The 19,426-nt window shown below is 41.9% G+C and overlaps 1 protein-coding gene and 1 long non-coding RNA gene across 6 annotated transcripts in view; one reads left to right on the top strand and one right to left on the bottom strand.

Moving 5' to 3' along the window:
* ubr7 (ubiquitin protein ligase E3 component n-recognin 7) overlaps positions 1–19,426 on the bottom strand; it is a 39,405-nt gene that overhangs the window by 14,194 nt on the left and 5,785 nt on the right. For 4 of the 5 annotated variants that reach the window (XM_082505274.1, XM_082505270.1, XM_082505272.1 and 1 more), the window contains 8 exons: positions 12,760–12,893; positions 12,583–12,643; positions 12,326–12,421; positions 5,031–5,084; positions 2,831–2,936; positions 2,647–2,717; positions 2,409–2,573; positions 2,065–2,230 (listed from right to left, as the gene is read on the bottom strand). In XM_082505274.1, coding sequence (XP_082361400.1) covers positions 2,065–2,230; positions 2,409–2,573; positions 2,647–2,717; positions 2,831–2,936; positions 5,031–5,084; positions 12,326–12,421; positions 12,583–12,643; positions 12,760–12,893 — 853 coding nt within the window. The remainder of the gene's footprint in view (positions 1–2,064; positions 2,231–2,408; positions 2,574–2,646; positions 2,718–2,830; positions 2,937–5,030; positions 5,085–12,325; positions 12,422–12,582; positions 12,644–12,759; positions 12,894–19,426) is intronic. The other variant, XM_082505273.1, reaches the window with a different exon arrangement.
* LOC309689109 lies at positions 12,900–15,847 on the top strand. Its single transcript, XR_014271258.1, has 2 exons — positions 12,900–14,050; positions 14,903–15,847. It is a non-coding gene; the product is annotated as an uncharacterized lncRNA (long non-coding RNA).

Here is a 19,426-nt window from a genome sequence, read left to right as displayed (position 1 = left end):
TATGTAATTGTAGCATCAGATGTACAGGAAGCACTGATGAACCCAGGTACGGCGAGGACGTCCTTAACGCCGCTGCTCTGCTCTCCACAGTAAATAGAGAAGGGAGACTCTCTCTTCAAACACTAGCTCGACAGCTGCCATCTAGCAAAGATACCGGTCTGGCACAACTTCTTCCCACATTCCTCCTACATTTCCGGTTCACGCACGTCAAAATATGCATTTCTGAGGCGCGATGGAGTTTTCTTGGACACGCGAATGTGCACGCGTCAAATTAGGGGCGTTTGGGGCGTTTTCGCTCGCGTCTATCGTGTTCGGTGTGAACACACCATTAGACTTCACCTCTCTGGGAACATCTCAGATACCCTCAACCATCGGTGCATTGGTGTTTCTCGATGTTCGGGGCTGGGCACTCAGGTATGCACTGACTCACTTCTGGTGGTTGCTTGGCAGAGGCCTGGCACCCATTGATCGGTCGGGCCCCTTCCGGAAATTTGGGTGCCCTCGGGCCTCGGGCCTCTGGGTCCGGGGCTCAGACTGCTCTGGCGCCCGGATCTCCTCCGTGCTTGCTTCATCAGATAGTTACATGGGGAAACCTTTTGAATACAAGCATGCTCGTGCTCACAGGCGTGCACAGATACACACTATATCTTCCTTGGCTGCTGTCTCAAAGCATACCGTGCGTTGTCAGGCTTGTGTCCTGCTCAAGAACATTCAATATTTATTATTTACTTTTACTTATCTAGGTTGTTGCTGTAGTCTCCCTACTGTGTTGTTCTCCTTCTGCTTGTTTTTTTTTTCTTCCAGTAGGTGATTCAGTGGACTTTTTAATATCTTTTCTCACTCCCTCTTTCCCTCTGTTTTTCATTAACTTCTCTGGTCTACGTCTTTCCCTTTCCTATCCTCCAGTCAAGTCTGTTCCATTTGTAATAACTATTAGAGTGAATTGTTAAATGTTGTCATTTCTATGCTTGCCAACTCTGATGAAAAGGATTCCACTGTCCTTCCCCCCAGATTCTCAAGGTTCTGGGTGGGGGGCTGTAATGTTTTATTGCAGATACATCCTATCTGGAAGATCTGCTTCTTTTTGATGTAAGCTTTCTGCGTTTATGACCCTTTGGTCAGCAGGAGGTCTCTCTCACACACACACACACACACACACACACACACACACACACACACACACACACACACACACACACTTACCTAGATACAGAAGTTCACACATATACAAACAATGCCTTGTCTTAGAACCAAGTGGGCGTTGCTTTCCTATGACGTGTTTTGTGTGAACTGTCTCTCAATAAAAAGGCAGCAGGAGGAGGTCAGAGTCGGGGTCATTCTCGTGGTGGACACAAACGAGGCCTCCCTTGCGCAAATAATCGAACAACAAGACTGTCTTGTTTTCTTCATGATGAATAAGTCTCTAGAATTAGCGGGGCTTGTGGAAACACAGACCCAACAATGACTTAAAAGTTAAACAAAAAATAAATAAATAAAAAACAATAACAAAGATGAATAAAGTGGACCAATAATGATCTACTTGGAAAAAATACAGTATATCCATTGGGCATTTTTCTTGGCCTTCAGGCATTAATTGCGATTGCTACAGTGCCGAACAGGACAGGCAAAAAAAAAAAAAAAAAAGAAGAAGAAGAAGAAAGAAAAGAAAACCCACAAGTAGAGCTGACAGGGGCAGATGGCGAGCCACAGACACCGGCACAATTGTCCCGCCAAGCACAGCAGCAAAGCTCAAACAGAACGACCGAAAAAGAAATGTATCAAGGTGCTGCCTGACTGAGACTGTGGTGGGACATTTAGAGAGCTGTGCATAAATGAATGCTGCAAAACTAAATGAACTGAAGTAATACTGTAAACAAGTGTGGACCAAACTTTCTCCTCAGTGATGTGAGAGAATAAGAAAGTCACACAGCAAATCATCACTCAAACTTATTGGTCCTGAATGACTGGACTCAGTTTCTCACACTTCTTTTTTTTTACCAAATTATTACAACTTCGCGTGTGTAATATTACAATCATAAGTAGTAGTAGTAGTAGTATCAGTACCATGGATGATCTCGAGCTGCTGCACGTGGTTCAGGTTGTCGAGCGCTGACATCAGAGGGTCGTCTTCCTGTCGTCTCTGCTCACTGTTCTTTCCTTTGTTTTCGTAGGCGAGGACTGTGTCTGACTCGTCCAACAGGAAGGACAGACCAGCTTCAAGCAGGCGCAGCTAAGCACACAGGTCGGTCCGCCAGGCGAGTAAAAAAAAAAAAAAATAAATAAATAAATAATCAGAATCAGAATACTTTATTGATCCCTGGGGGAAATTAATAAATAAATCTCTTCAGTAAAATCTCATTATATATCAATCAGAGCATGCTCAGACACACTAAACACAGACACAGTACCTGGCAAATTCTGCAGGAGCAGAGTTTGGAACGCCACGGTGAAGGCCAGAACACAGCTCCTGATTGGACTCTTTTCTGACCAATTACCTGCAGCTCCTTCAGTCTGCACCTCGGCTCAACTTCCTCATGGCTCCGCTTGCAGCTAGGCTCAATGGCATCATCAACCTGCCAGATTTTGGATTATTGATTAATCAACCCTGATCAGTGAGTGTGATGCAAACTGCTGTGACCCCCTCACCTCTTCTTCTTTGATGGGAATGGTGGGCTCTTTTGCCGTTTCCTCCTTCACCTCCGCTGCTCCACCCGGTACTAAAACAGGAAGTGCATCACACACACAAACATAGACACACAGGAAGTGCACAACATGTGTATGACAGTATGTTTGTGCCAGGTTAGTACTGTAAGATAACAGGACGCTTTACCTGCTAGGTGCGAAGCGTAGGTCCAGAGAAACGAGTGTGTTTTCATACAGGACTCGCAGATCATCTCCTGAAGCTCCACGCAGTCTGGAACCACACAGCCCAGGTGCTGCAACAATATACAGGTACAAGAGTCAGGAGATCTTGATGCATTCTCAATCATCCAGGAAAGTAAATCTCCAAAAGTAAATTCTGTTCATCTGGACGTAGCGTTTTGTGGGAGAAACGTTTTGTCACTCATCCAAGTGACTTCTTCAGTCTCAGTTGACTGCAGTTTTCCCCAATCTTATAAACAATATGTAACCCAGTTCCTAAAATCATCTCAAACAAAAAGAGAAGAAAAATTAAAACATTTAATGTTCATTGTTCTGTTCTTACTGTCCCTGTTAATGAAAGTGAAATGAGATCAAAATATTTATTTAAACGTAGAAGGGACGCAGATTATATATGATATGCTCTGGTCAAACAAGGGTTAAGTTTTTTCAGAGGATTGATGAGCTCTGATGAGAGCCTATTGTTTTACTCCACTCCTCGCATGTCACCCAATCGGTGAAGCTCTAGGCAGCTCTTATCCCTCCTTAGTACCAGCTCCCAAGTTTTCAGTCTCTTGCTTCTACAGCCGAACAGAGCAGACGGACTAAAACTTTTGTTATCGGTAAGCTGGAGAAATTAACCTCTAACGAGTTAAAAAAAAATACCATCTAAACTGATATTTTTCACAAATTATGTATTTGCACTTGTTGTCGTCAAGGGCAGAGCGAAACCGGAAGGTTTACTGAGCTGTGGCTTCACATAAACGCTGAGCATCCACTCGACGGCGGTAAGCTAAATGTGGCTAATCAGACACGTGATGTGCGGAGTGTGGGTACAGTTGTTGCATGTCTCTGAAACGCACTGTTGTTATGCTAGTTAGATCATTAACTAAGTCATTAACATGTGAAAAGCTGTAAATGGTTAAAGCAGCTAAAAATAACTTTATGAGAGATAATTGTAAGCAGACTTTATCCTACTTCCTGTTTAAATTTTGATGTCAATCGGTTGTTTTACAATACTCAGTATTGAACACTTGGAGGTAATTTTTAGTGTATTTCCACCTGTACTAGTAGGCCTATGGTACAAGCGGGATTAAGCACGTCTATTTTAGTACTCCTATTTGTGGACTGAGCCCTTGTGTTTACGTGTTATTGAAAGTGATTATTTGCACTTTGTTCAATTTCTGATAAGCATTTGCATATTATTCCATTTCTTAAAAGGGGTAATATACTTATTTATTTGTGATTGGATATATATGTACAGTGAGTTTTTTTGATGGATGTAATTAATGTTTACAATGAAAGTGAATTATATGGTGACTATAATTCCTGAATGTTTAAAACCTTGTAGATAATCTTTAATGTTACTGCAGGTTACAAATAATTGAACCTTGATACTGTGAAATTTTGGATATTGATACTTTGAACTTTGAACTTTGATATTTTAATGTTGTACAACGTGACTGAACTGATGATGATTGAATTGATGATAGCTGATCTGAATAGTTGTTACTGCACTGTGACACTACTTTAGTTTAATTTGTGAAAGTTATCCTTAAAGGGCACGTGACATATATTTGGCCATTGTTTATAGGTCAGGTTTTTATATGGGACGAATCCAAAGACCAGGTCAGCGATTCCAGAACCCAGAGTGTTCCAGTGTTCACTGGATGGCGAGCCAACCCAAGATCCTAGGAGACGATATACATATACACGCACACTCATTTTCACATTGATGGACTACAATCCTCTACTGTAACAAGTAGAGGATTGTAGATTGTAGGATTGTAGGATTGTAGATTTTTGCTACTTCGGGGAAAAATTTTTATACTTGACATTCTGTTAAAACCTGTTGTGATACTGTGTTGTTTACAAATTTATTTTACAAGGCTTAACATCACTAAAGTATTTTTAAAAGCCACACAACTGTGTTTGTCTGGTTTCTCTGTCATTCGTGTACCAGAGCTCTAAGAGTCGTTCTCAGTCTTCTGACACTAGCCCAAATTACTCATTACTTTGGTAATTATCCATTGGTACTTTATGTAACTCCACGTAAGTGCTACAAATACATTTGCATAATGACTGAAACCAGATGAACAGAATCAACTTTTGGAGAAGAGTCAGGAGAGGCACACCAGACAAGTGCAGGAACAGGTAAACTGATGACTCACCCGGCCGTGCAGCCAGTCCTCACACACCACACACTGAATCATCTCATCCTCCACCTGCAGACACAAACAGCTTAAGTAAAGCGAAACCAGCACAGGAGGAGGAGCTAAAACCATCAGGTGAGACATTAACAGGAGTAGTTTAGTTGTTTACAAGAATACCTGCCAGCGCAGGGAACTATTCCGAGAAGCAGGTTTAGCTAACATATCTGAGTTTGTTAATCCCAAGATAAGAGAAACTCTGATTTTTTTGTTCCAGACAAAGCATCGACGTTAACTCTGAGTCAGTTACCGTGATAACAGTGAACTAAACCCACTCGCTAGCAGGTTTTCTTCAACAAACTCTGAGTTCCAACTCCTCCCTTCTTGCTGCACCTAAACCAGCTGACTGACACTGAGTCATTTCCTTACAGATAGTAAAAGCTGTCAAAGTGCAAAAAGAAATTAACTTACGTTAACTTCACGTTTTTCGTTCATGTTCTTGCAAAATCTGTAACCACATTTGTGTACTAAAGATGAACATTAACAGATTTATTATCAGCTCAGAATAAAATCTATAGCAGCGGTCCCCAACCCCCGGGCCTCGGACCGGTACCGGTCCGTGAGTCGTTTGGTACCGGGCCGCGAGAGTTGAGGCCCAGGTGTGAAATGTATAGTTTTCAGGGTTTTTAATTGGTTTTCAGCGTTATTTTGTTATCGTTTTTATCGTTTACTCGGTTTTCCTGGGTCTTTTCACGTGTGTTATGAATAAACCTCCTTTTTTTCAGTACCGGTACTAGTTTTATTTTGTTGTATTTATCCGCGACACCTTAAAGGCCGGTCCATGAAAACATTGTCGGGAATAAACCGGTCCGTGGCAGCACAAAAAAGGTTGGGGACTGCTGATCTATAGCCTCCAACTTGACTTTGTGGATAGTGATGCTGTCAGAATCCCAGTTCCTTTGCTATGTAAATATTTATGGTATGTTATAGGGGTGGGTTTTTATTAAAATCGATTCTGGCTTGGATAACGTAAAATTGATTCATTAAAATCCTGAATCGATTTTTTTAATATTAATTTATTTTGCCCGAAATGCCAGAATCCCAGGTGAAAGATCACAAAATTTCAACAACCACCAAACAGCTAAGACAGTAAAATGAGAGCAGGTACACGGCTTCTGCACAAAGACGTAAACACACAGCGTGGACCCGCGGATCAGAATCAGTGAGATGTCGCCTTTCTCACCTGATGGTCGGGGCTGAAAGCCGACAGCTCGCTGATTCTGATCCGCGGGTCCGCGCTGTGTGTTTATGCCCTTTTTGCGCTGATCATATGGCTCTTAGTTTTATCTCTCTCCAAACAATATTGACCGAACCAGCAGCAAAAGAAGATCCAAACTACGCTTCACATAAACATCGTCATGAATTCCCTCTGACTTCTGCTGACTTTTCAGGATAAAAATCACACTTCATGCACAGCTCTCTCTCTCTCTCTCTCTTCTGCATTATTCGCTTGCTTGTTACGCACAAGTCTACCGTTGTTTACAGCGCTGTCGGCAGACGTTTTTTTTCCCCCTTTTACTTACTTCCGAAAAGTAAACCTAATTTCTGCCGTTCAATATTGAACAAATTTAAACTTTTTAAAATTAAGCAAAATGCAAAACGCTTAGCCGTGTCTCTAATAAAACCGCTGTAACTTCAGAGGTAATGTTCATGTGTTGATTAATGGTTTTCTTTCGTTTGTGATGTACTGCAGATTATTTTTATAAAATCCCAGGCCAGGAAAATCACCTTCATGTTTTTCTGTGTTTTATCTTCAGCTACTTTGACACAAAGGCCTCTGCTGTGATGCTCACACCTTTGATAAAGTCTTGCGTGTGTCAGCTTCCTTTTAATAGATACAAAAATATGTAAATGTACTGATCTGAATTATAATATTTCTGACTGTCAAAATTTCCCAGATTCGAATCGAATTAAATCGAATCGTGGACCGAATCGATTCGGGACCTTGTGAATCGGAATTGAATCGATTCTAGAAATCAGTGACGATACCCAGCCCTAGTATGTTACACACTGATCAATGACCAATTGTTTGTCTTATTATAATCAATCATACTGATGGAAAAAATGTGTCACATTTGGATCTTGCAGATAACTTCACTCAAATATTCATGTTGAGGCTGAAATGATTTTAAGACTGAAACTGAACCAAATGTGTTTTAAGTAACATTTAAAATGTAGACTGCAGAGAGTCTGATTGTAATCTGATTACGCTTTACGTTGAAATGTGTTCACTGATTGTGGTTCAGTCATTTAATATCAGACAGCATTAGTGAGGATGTGTTGTCTTTTAAATCAGGCTGAGCGGGTCAACCCAGGCACACATCAACCGGATCACATTTTAGATTCAGTCCCAGACTGGCTCCGGTCATTTCCCAGCTCATCCCACCTGGATTCATCCTATTTTGCATTTATGAGCCATATTCATCATCATCATCATCATTTATTTATTTATATAGCACTTTAAAAACACACCTGGTAGACCAAAGTGCTGTACAATACTAATATGCACATAGTAATAAAATCAGACATAGCAATAAAGTTTAAAAAAACAATTAAAAAATAAATAAATAAATAAAAAATAAAAAAAATAAAAAATAAAAATAAAATAAAAATGTCAGTTACCCACAGAGTTAAAAGCCAGGGAATAAAAATAGGTTGCTGAAAACTACCCTGAAATATCCAAAATACGTAAAAGTTAAAAGATTTCTAATATGTTTGCCTTTAAGATGAAAATGTGTCATCTATCAGTAAAGACTGATATGAGATCAATGTTCGGCTTTAATGTTCCACAAAAAAAAAAAAAACTCTTCAAATTACAATTGCTTACACAGCAATTGTAATTTGAAGAGGTTTTTTTTTTGTTTTTTTTTAAGTATGTTTATTGAGATTTTTTGATATAAGAGGGGAAAAAAAGACACAAAAGACACACACACAAAAAAACAAAAACAAAAAAAACCAACAACAAACAGCACAACAGCAAGGGCAAAAAACACACAAATAAGGCAAAAGATTACGCTGCAACGACAAAAACTGCCTGTCAATATATACGTCTTTGAGAGTAACAATAGCTTTCTGTGTCCAGACCTCAAAAGAGGCATCTAAACATGAGGGTGGAAATATATACAATATATTGGAGTATGGGTCGAAGTGTCTGGTAGAGCACAACCTTTTTTGATCCGACTAAAGATTTTAACGCAGTTCGAAACTATAAAATTATTGACCTTGGTTCACGGATTAGAGGACGAAAAAAGAAGTGCAGGGAGGAAACCATTCTCAACCCCACCACTCTCTATGACCACCCAGGGGGGGTATCGGCAGACATGACCTTTTTGTACCCTTCCTGTCTAGCAAGAGTTCTAGCATTTGCAGCCCAATAATAAAACTGAAACAGTGGCAGACCAAATCCACCCTTAAGTTTAGACTTACATAGATAAACTTTTGATATCCTGTCAGTTTTAAAGCTCCAAACAAATGGTAATACTACTGAGTCGATCACTTTAAAAAATTGCTTATTCAAAAAAACAGGTAAGTTTAAAAATAAATATAGAAATTTAAGAAGGGAAACCATTTTGATTACATTAATGCGACCTACCATGGAAATAGGAAGAGCCCTCCATTTCTCAATGTCCCGTTTCAATTTTTCAACTTGTTCAAGATAATTCAACTTAAAGATCAATTTAGGATCCTTAGGCAAAATAACACCCAAGTATTTCAATCTGTCTGTAATTTTAAAAGGCAAAATTTAAAAAAAAAAAAAAATCAACATCCAAGTTTGCAGTTAAGGCCACAAACTCACTCTTCTGCCAATTAATTGTATAACCCAGACCTTCCCAAAGTGTGGGGCCCGCCCCCACTGTTTTAGCTGTTTGGTGGTTGTCGAAATTTTGTGAGGTTTCACCTGAGATTCTGGCATTTCGGGCAAAATAAATTTATATTTAAAAATCGATTCAGGATTTTAATGAATCGATATCACGTTATCCAAGCCAGAATCGATTTTAATCGATTACCAAAACCCGACTCCCATGCGAGTCGGACGCACCTGAGCGGCACCCGCAATCACGCCTCGCCGCCTTAAAGTCTGTGCTCTCTTTGCTGTTGTGTTGTCGGGCTGTGAGCTGAAAAGCTACAGCCGGCTGTATGTGTACAGCAACCGTGTGTGAAAAGTGGTCAATAAAGAGATGCTGAAAAGCATGTTCATGGAAACATCGTCGGGTCTGCCGTGATATGTTTACAATGGAACTTCTGCTCCTGAACCTCTGCGCACAGTGAAGTCACTTTCAGCTTTACGCAGGACTGTAAGCCGTCATCTGTGAGGCGTGAGCGGTGTTTGCTTTTAACATGGTTCGTGGTGGAGCTGCTGACATAATGTGGATCCAAAAATCCATAATTGGCCTATCTGGGGCTGAAAGTCTCAGTAAATGCACGGCGTTTCGGCGGGTACACCAGCTTCCGCGAGTGTGACGCTTATTTTGAGTGACGAAATTTTAGTGAAAATTTTCATATCCAAATTCAACAAAACAATAGGTCAATAAGAGGAACATTCTGTTTCATCCTTTCCTTCTTTCAATAACAACGAAATATTAGCTTTATATAGCGTACGGGGAAATGCTTGAGTATGGAAAGAATGCTTAAACATTCTCAATAAAAGCGGGGCCACCTTTTCAGAGTATTTCTTATACAATTCAATGCCAAACCTATCTGGGCCTGGGGACTTTCCATGGGGGAATGACTTAATAGCTTTCGAAACTTCTTCAATAGTAATATCTGGGTTTAAAGCCTCTCGAGCAGCGTCATTCATTTTCGGGAGATCCAGCTTCCCTAACCAATCAGAAATATTGCCCCAAGATTTCGACATAATCTTCATAATATTCTCTATATTGCTCATTAATAGCTTTAGGGCTGATTAAAATTTCGCCTGATCTTGACTTAATTTTGTGTATAGCCCTACTGGCCTGTAGGCCTCTCAGCTGCCGAGAAAGAAGCTTATGGGGCTTATCTCCAAACTCTAAATGCTTCTGTCTGATCCTAAATAGCTGATCTGTTACTTGACTAGATAAAATTGTGTTATACTCAAACTTCCTTTTAATGATGTCTTGAAACAAAGAGGGACAAGAGGAGGCCTTGTGGTCCTGTTCTAACTGTGTTAATTCAGTTTCTATTTCTAACAGGCATTTCCGGCGTTCTTTTTTTAATGAAGATTCAAAAGAAATAATTTCTCCTCGCATTACCATTTTAAAGGATTCCCATAAAATCGAATCAGAAACGTCTTGTTTATCATTAGTTTCCAAGAATTCTGATATTTTAGTTGTCATAAATTGGCAAAAGGATGTCTCAGACAGGACTGACGGGTAAAAACGCCAGTTACCCTGTTGTTTCGTACCACAGAAGTCCAGGACTAAAGAGGTTGGAGATCAAGATGTTGTGATAAGTTGAGCATACAACGTTAGACATCAATTTAGAATCAAGCAAAAAAAAAAAAAATCTATTCTGGAGTACGATTTGTGCACTTGTGAAAAATAAGAGTAATCTCTACCAGTAGGATTACACAGTCTCCAAACATCAACTAGGTTAGTAGAACTCAACATATTATTCAGAACAGTCGAAGCGTTAAACAACTGGGAGGTTTGAGTAGATCTATCCAAGTGTTTATCAAGTACACAATTAAAATTGCCTCCTAAAATTACATGAGTATCAGCGAGACTAGGTAATAAATAAAATATTTGTTGAAAGAAAGCTGGGCTATCAAAATTAGGACCATATAAATTCAATAAAGTAACATGGGTTGCATGAATATGGCCCATCACCAGAACAAATCGACCATTCTGATCACTAACCGTGGACTCATGTCTAAATGGGACTGTTCTTCGGATCAATATAGCCACTTGGGCTAATCAGATTTTTCAGTTGACATTCTCCAGAATGCCGACTGAAAAATCTGATTAGCCCAGGAGCACCTGAACCTCTCTTTAGTCAGTTTCATTTGCGTTTGAAGAATTTTTAAAGCATTTTTATCTAATAATGGCAGAAATAATGTAACTCTTTATTAGCATTACTATTATTGTTGGAATTACTGAAATAATGAAATGGGCATAAACAGACTTGAGGGCAGATCCACTCTGTAGTCTATTGTCATGGGTAACTAATCTCACAGGTACATCAGTGATCTGTCACATTACAGTTTAATTATTTGATTTAAAACCAGATGTAAAGTTAGGATTCACGCTCATCTAATAAAACCTCAAGTTGTTAAGGTCAAATTAATGAACAAGAACATTATAATAAAATTATATATTTTATAACCAACTTTGTTCCACTGATATGATGAGAGTTGCCCAAACTGATTAAAATGACCCTTTTTTCCCCATCCCGTTTTTATAAATAAATATGAGTCAGCACTGACACATGTTCAAATTCCTTTGTCTGCTGGACTGAAATAGCAGCTCTGCTCTCTATTTATCCTTTACCATAGTGAATCATTTGAGGGATTCATTGATGATGGCTGTTTCTACTCACACACATGCGTAACTCAAGAGTCGGCATAGCCAGTTGTTAATGGACTCTGATCAAGTTCTGAAAATGAAACTCAGAATGTATTTTTAAACTCAGAGTTTGCCGAACCTGCTTCCTGGAACAGGCCCAGATCAGTAAAGTACTGATTTGTTTTACTGTCTGAGGATGGGTTAAGGTTTTGTGAAGGACATCATCAGGGTGAAGTTTATCACCAGACATTATTCTCTCATTCTCCACCGAGGCACTTCCTTCTTCTTTATGTCATTAACCGTCTTTATTTCTAAATTTCTAAAGGCCTTTAAAACCGACTGCGCTGAGAAAAAAATAAATGACAAAAATAATTTTTTGGATTTGAATTTCTCATGTGACACATGTACACACTTAAGGTGTTGCGTTTTTTGGAAAAGTTTTCCCTTTAAAAGAATGGACTATGAAAGAAATGAAGTGGACATGAAGCATGGTTTATCTGAATTTCAGGAGCAGACAGCAACACTTCTAGTTTGATCCAGCTATAATAGCAGTGGTTTCCAAATAGTCTGATTGGTCAGAACCATTTATTTACATAAAAAAAAGAGGGTAAAAAAAAAAAAGTACGAGTCCAAACAATATTTTCAACAAGCAAAATATTCACATGGATTTGCGTTTGGTGTGCAAAAGCCTTAGGTCACTGAAACGTGCTCATACTGGGTTATAGATCTGTGTATAAGGGTCAGTAGTGGTCTGATTTCTCAGGTGAGAGAGGTTACCTGATCCTCTGGGTCCGGGTACGGTCGGCCGCAGGTGCAGTAAACTCCAAAGAAATTCTGACTGTATTTATTCAGACTGTTTACCTCATCTTTGTCCTGGAACACACACACACACACACACACACACACACACACAGAATCAGACACGCTCCCAACCAAGTGATCAGCATCAGTTATCATGGTGATCTGTCAGGTAAACACAAATGTCTGTGCTCTGAGGTACCTCCTGCTAGTGACTCAGGTCAACGAGGACTCACCGGATGGAGTTTACACTGCAGCTCCGAGAACTTCCCGTTTCCACAGTCACAGCGGAAGTTCCTGCACCAGAATAAGAGACAGTTGTATTGACCACCTCACCGTGTGAACTGATAACTGCAGAAACTGACCAGTAGTTTCTGGTCAGTCACTAACTTATCAATAAAAGCATTGATCACCTCTTAGTGTACAGTTCAAAGAGGTCATGACCTTCGTGACATTTGTAGGAGCACGCCAAACAGATGCCGGCCGCCTCGCTGCCCTTTGGCGTGCAGGTGTTACAGGCATACAGAGCCTGCCGCTTCACATAGCCCTGAGAGAGAGAGAGATGTCTGGTCACATGGTCACCTGAGGTCTGCACTACAAGGAAGGATTTATTCCAGTCCAGGTAACTTCAGAGATAACCCTGAATCTTCTGTACTATAAAGATGGTTCACTTATTCTTAAGTTGAACCAACTTTTACTTTTTTCTTTTTTTTTAAATTTACGTATTTACAGATGCTAATTTACAGATTAGAGATTAACAGCTATGACATCACCACTTACTGACCGATTGGATCTCTGGAAAATAGCATCACTATTGCTAGAAGATTCCTAAGCTTTTTATATATTATGTAACGTCCATCCATCCATCTTCATCCGCTTTGTCCGGGGCCGGGTCGCGGGGGCAGCAGCCTAAGCAAAGAGGCCCAGACCTCCCTCTCCCCAGCCACCTCCTCCAGCTTATCCGGGGGAATACCAAGGCGTTCCCAGGCCAGCCGAGAGATATAATCTCTCCAGCGTGTCCTGGGTCTGCCCCGGGGCCTCCTCCCGGTGGGACATGCCTGGAACACCTCACCCAGGAGGCGCCCAGGGGGCATCCTTGTCAGATGCCCGAACCACCTCAGCTGGCTCCTTTCGATGTGGAGCAGCAGCTGCTCTACTCTGAGCCCCTCCCGGATGGCCGAACTTCTCACCCTATCTCTAACGGTGTGTTCACACCGAACGCGATGGACGCGAATAGAGCGTCAGGTTTACATGTAAAGTCAATGGAAAGGCGCGATGACGCGCGATTGCGGGTCCCGCGAAAATTCGGAAGCAGATTTGCGTCGCGAAAACGCCAAAACGCGTGAAACGCGCGTCAGTGCAGCGCGTCTGGCGCGTTTGACTCGCGAATAAAACCACGCGCGTGAGTTTTTGTGTTGCATTTTGTGCATACGCGCGTTTCGCGTCTACCGCTCGAGTTGGAAAAATCTGAACTCCAGCGTCAAATCGCGCCGCGACAACCAATCAGGAGCCTGGTGACGTGGCTGTTACCTAGGTCAAAGGGGCAGATCCAGCCAAAGCCTTTCATACTTCAATGGAGGGGAAGGCTAATCAATGCGGTAGCAAACAACTCGGAGCTGTACAACACCAGCTGCTTTCTGTACCGAGACAGGAATAAAAAGGACCGAGCTTGGAGGAAGATATGTGAAGAGATCGGGCAACCTGGTAAGTTCATTCATTTCTCTTTTGAAAGTTTTCACTGACCCGGGGAAGCCGCACAAAAGCTAGCAAGCCACCGCTATTTTCCCACTGACGTACAAATACCGTTCTGCTTTTATGCATGTTGTCATTTAGGAATATATTTTATTGTTTATTAATAAACAGCACACAGTGGTCCCGCTGTTCATCCGTCACTGCTTTGCTTTTTCGCTGATTTTTTATTGCACAGTACAGCATTGCATTCTGCAGCCTGATTGACAAATCTGCTCCGTGTCGTGTCTCCTGCGCTTGCCAAATTTATCACGTTTGGTTTTGATAACCATCGCGTCCTAATAGAAAAAACAGCACAAAAACACCCATAACTATGAGCCTCATTCGGAAATAGACACCTGCACCGTGAGGGAAAAAGGCGCACGAAAGTGGCGGGCAGATGAAGACAAACCGCGGCATAATAATACTTTTACGTTTTGCAATCTACAAAGGTTTGCACTTTGAGAATCAATTGTGAGAACTGTGACCAGGGGCTAGTTATTCTGAGAACCCCTGCAATAAATGAGGGACCACTGTCTACTCTACGATTATTATATCGAACCTGTTAACATTTAATACTGTATTGATAGAACCAACTGATTCTGCAGCAGAGCATCCCCAGTCCCTGAGCTCCTGCTGCTGCACCCACAGATATGTACAGCAAGCACTGATACCTTTTTAGTCGGTGGGATTCCCTTGTGATCACCTTTACTAAATATCTACAACCAATCTGATTATATCCTGTTATTGTTTTTTTTTTTTTTCAATGTTGAAATTAAAATCTAGTAGCAGCCTTCTCATTTCTTTGTGTTTTGTGCTGTTTTACAGGCCCACAGAGGAGGACGGCTCCGAGGCAGATGAGGGACGGGTCCCAGGACGGTCCATCGGCGGTGGAGCTGGCCATCCTGGAGTCCCTGAAGAGTCCACACCAGTCTCCAATGGAGCATTTCCTCCTCAGCCTTGTTCCTGCTCTGGAGAGCAGCTGGTCCTTTTTATTCCTGTCTCTCTGTAAATTCTTATATTTTATATATTTATGTTTAATGTTTTTCTGTTTGAGACTTTTAATATTATTTCAAATAAATGTTTATAATGACTAATGTCTCAGTTCTACTACACAGCAAATGTTGGCACACGACTTGACACATGTAGAATTTATTTCATATTATACTAATGACAAAATATACTGATACAGTGGGATGCAGAAGTTTGGGCAACCTTGTTAATAGACATTATTTTCCTGTATAAATCGTTGGTTGTTACAATAAAAAATGTCAGTTAAATATCATACAGGAGACACACACAGTGATATTTGAGAAGTGAAAAGAAGTTTACTGGATTTACAGAAAGTGTGCAATAATTGTTTAAACAAAATCAAGCAGGTGCATAAATTTGGGCACCACAAAAAAGAAATGAAATAAATATTTAGTGTATATCAATGTGTGTGTCTCCTATATGATATATGGGGTGCCTTTGTCTGGATGTGCTTCCCATCCAGAGCTGCACAGCACAGAGGAAAGTTCCAGCGCTCCTGGAATCCCTCTGTGATGGACCGCCAGTCTCCAGGTGAAGGCACAGCCATGAAGTCGTCCACTAGACAGTCCCAGATGGACGTCGCTGCCTGGGGGGTGATCTGGCTCACCGTGGACACACCGACTCTGAAACTGAACGCGATGGTCCTGAAGGAGTCCCCGGTGACAAGGAACCTGGACAAAATTGTTCAAAATCAGTATTATGTGTACTGCAGTTACAAAATACATTATTCAAATTCCAAAATACTTTTGTGATGTCAGATTTAAATCACAAAACATGAATCTTACATAAAACCTTTTGTAATTATAAGGATAATTACAAAATGTATATTAGATAATATCTAAAACAGTTGTGTTTTGTTTTAACTTTAACATATCATAATTTGATTGGTAGCAACTTTTGCCACTACAGTGAGCCAATCACTCATAATTCCTAAACATGTCAATCAGGTAGGAATTAAGTAAGACATTAATAGAAATAAAGAGTTGTGTGTTGACATTTAGCCCTTTCCTTGCTTAAATCATTAATATTTTTGAAAAATTAATCTGTGATAAGACAGCTTATCAAGATAGAACCACGTAACTAGAGATGAACCAAACTGTTCACAGTTTTATCTAACTCTGTTTTAATAAAGGCTGTGACCCCTGCTATAGAGTCTGACAGCTGCAGGGATTATATACAAATATTCAACTATCCCAGAATTAAACCAGGTCTAAATAAAAAGGAGTGAGTATCACTACAAAGGTTAACTCAGTGGTCCTAATGCTACAGTTTGATATCAGCAAACACCGAGCGCATACATTGATGTGACACCACAGCCATGCTATCATGCAAACACTGATAACAGCATAAATCGAATTAAATCGGGACTTGATGAGACCTTCTGAGTATCACTAGAAATATTATAAAGAGTCGTCTCTGTACCACAGTTTGCTTTCAGTAAACACCGACAGCATTCACTGTTAGCATAGCACATCCATGTTAGCAGTGTATAACTGGATGGATTAGCATATTAGCACAGATATCAATAAAGGACTACCGTATTAAATAGTTTTACTAACCTCAGGCAGACGGACAGGCGCTCTGCAGGTGGGATTGAGCGCCTGTAGTTGGTGTCTAGGCGGGCGATGCTGGGACCGACGAGGGAAAGCAGGTCCTCAAACTGGCCGAGTGAATGACGGTGATAGCGCTGGAATCGGCCGTCATCCAGGCGCAGCTCCTGGAGCAAGTGGTGAAACTCACCAAACTGCTCATGCCTCTGGAGGACCTGATGGACCCAGGTACGGCGAGGATGTCCTTTACGCCGCTACTCTGCTCTCCACAGTACATAGAGAAGGGAGACTCTCTCTTCAAGCGCTAGCTCGATAGCTGCCATCTTGCAAAAATACCGGTCTGGCACAACTCCCTCCCACATTCCTCCCACATTTCCGGTTCACGCGCGTCAAAATATCATATTTTGACGCGCGATGGATTTTTCTTGGACACGCGTTGAGACGCGAATGTACACGCGTCAAATTAGGGGCGTTTGGGGCGTTTTATTCGCGTCCATCGCGTTCGGTGTGAACACACCGTAAGGGAGAGGCCAGCCACCCTTCGGAGGAAGCTCATTTCTGCCGCTTGTATCCGCGATCTCGTTCTTTCGGTCACTACCCACAGCTCGTGGCCATAGATGAGGGTAGGGACGTAGACCGACCGGTAAATTGAGAGCTTCGCTTTTACACTCAGCTCCCTCTTCACCACGACGGACCGGTGCAGCGTCCGCATTACTGCAGCTGCAGCCCCAATCCGTCTGTCGATCTCCGGCTCCCTTCTCCCATCACTCGCGAACAAGACCCCGAGATACTTGAACTCCTCCACTTGTGGCAGGAACTCATCCCCGACCCAGAGTGGGCACTCCACCCTTTTCCGGCTGAGAACCATGGCCTCAGATTTGGAGGTGCTGATCCTCATTCCCGCTGCTTCACACTCGGCTGCGAACCATTCCAGTGCGAGCTGGAGGCCTTCACCCGATGAGGCCAACAGAACCACATCATCTGCAAAAATCAGAGATGAGATTCTGAGGCCACCAAAGCGAAAGCCCTCCGCCACTTGGCTGCGCCTAGAAATCCTGTCCATAAAAATTATGAACAGAACCGGAGACAAAGGGCAGCCCTGGCGAAGCCCATCACCCACCGGGAACGAGTCCGACTTATTGCCGGCAATGCGAACCAAGCTCTTGCAACGGTTGTATAGGGATCGAATGGCCCGTAGCAATGGGCCAGACACCCCATATTCCCGCAACACCTCCCACAGGACACCCCGAGGGACACGGTTGAATGCCTTCTCCAAGTCCACAAAACACATGTAGACTGGTTGGGCAAACTCCCATGCACCCTCAAGTATCCTGGAGAGGATAAAGAGCTGGTCCAGTGTTCCGCGACCAGGACGAAAACCGCATTGTTCCTCCTGTATCCGAGGTTCGACTAACGGACGAACTCTCCTTTCCAGCACCCTGGCATAGACTTTCCCAGGGAGGCTGAGGAGTATGATCCCCCTGTAGTTGGAACACACCCGCCGGTCCCCTTTCTTAAAGATGGGGACCACCACCCCGGTCTGCCAGTCCAGGGGTACTGCCCCTGATCTCCACGCAACATTGCAGAGGCGTGTCAACCAGGACAGCCCTACAACATCCAGAGCCTTCAGGAACTCGGGGCGGACCTCATCAACACCAGGGGCTCTGCCACCAAGGAGTTGTTTAACTGCCTCAGTGACCTCGCCCCCGGAAATTGGCGGGTCATTCCCCTCATCCCCAGACTCTGCTTCCTCCTCGGAAGACGTGTCAGTGGGATTAAGGAGGTCCTCGAAGTATTCCTTCCACCGCCTGACAATTTTCTCAGTCGACGTCAGCAGCGCTCCGCCAGCACTATACACAGTGCAGGTAGAGCAACGCTTTCCCCTCCTGAGACGTCTGACGGTTTGCCAGAATCTCTTCGAGGCAGTCCGAAAGTCTTTTTCCATGGCCTCTCCGAACTCCTCCCACACCCGAGTTTTTGCTTCAGCCACTGCCCGAGCCGCATTCCGCTTGGCCTGTTGATACCTGTCGGCTGCCTCCGGACGTATTATGTAACGTCTTTGTGTTTTTCTAATGAGCATCAGTAAATAGATAATAAATAATAGATGGAACTCTATTTTTTATTTTAATTTTCTCTGTTAGCAGCAAACAATTTTCGAACAGTTTCATTGTTCATTAATTAATTTATATCTGATCCTAAAACAGAACACCTACACTGTACCTGCTGACTTCAAATCAGATCTGTACACAGGCTATGTTTGAATTCTATTTAACCTTTACCCTCTTCAAAAGTTGATTCTGTTCATCTGGACGCTACGTCCAGATGAACAGAATCAACTTTTGGAGATTTACTTACCTGGATGATTGAGAATGCATCAAACCTTTACCCTCAAACCCATAATCAGCAGTAGATGATAGACTGACCCTATCATCGATCATTTTTACAAGAGAGATTTATTTATTTATTTGCCCAAGAGTAAGTGTGACAAAGTGGGTGAGAAGACCATTTGTCTATATTCTTAGTCAACATTATTGTTTTGATTTAACCATATTTCATATATAGTCTGCAATAGGCAAACATCTACTATCCCGGGTTTGTTTATGTTTTGCACTTTTACAGATTATATAATATAACATCTTGGTTTAAATCAATTCCTACAAGTTTGTTAAGTTAACATGTTCTTTATTTCAACTGTTAATTTGTATTGTTTAGAACTTACCTTACCTACCTGTCTTCCAGAAACAAAAGGAGGAAATGTAGTTTTAATTCC

This window comes from Aulonocara stuartgranti (assembly GCF_965226115.1).
Source record: "Aulonocara stuartgranti genome assembly, chromosome: 15".
NCBI lineage: Eukaryota > Metazoa > Chordata > Actinopteri > Cichliformes > Cichlidae > Aulonocara > Aulonocara stuartgranti.
The sequence above is the reverse complement of the archived record's forward strand: the minus strand, read 5'-3'. Positions and strand labels throughout refer to the sequence as shown.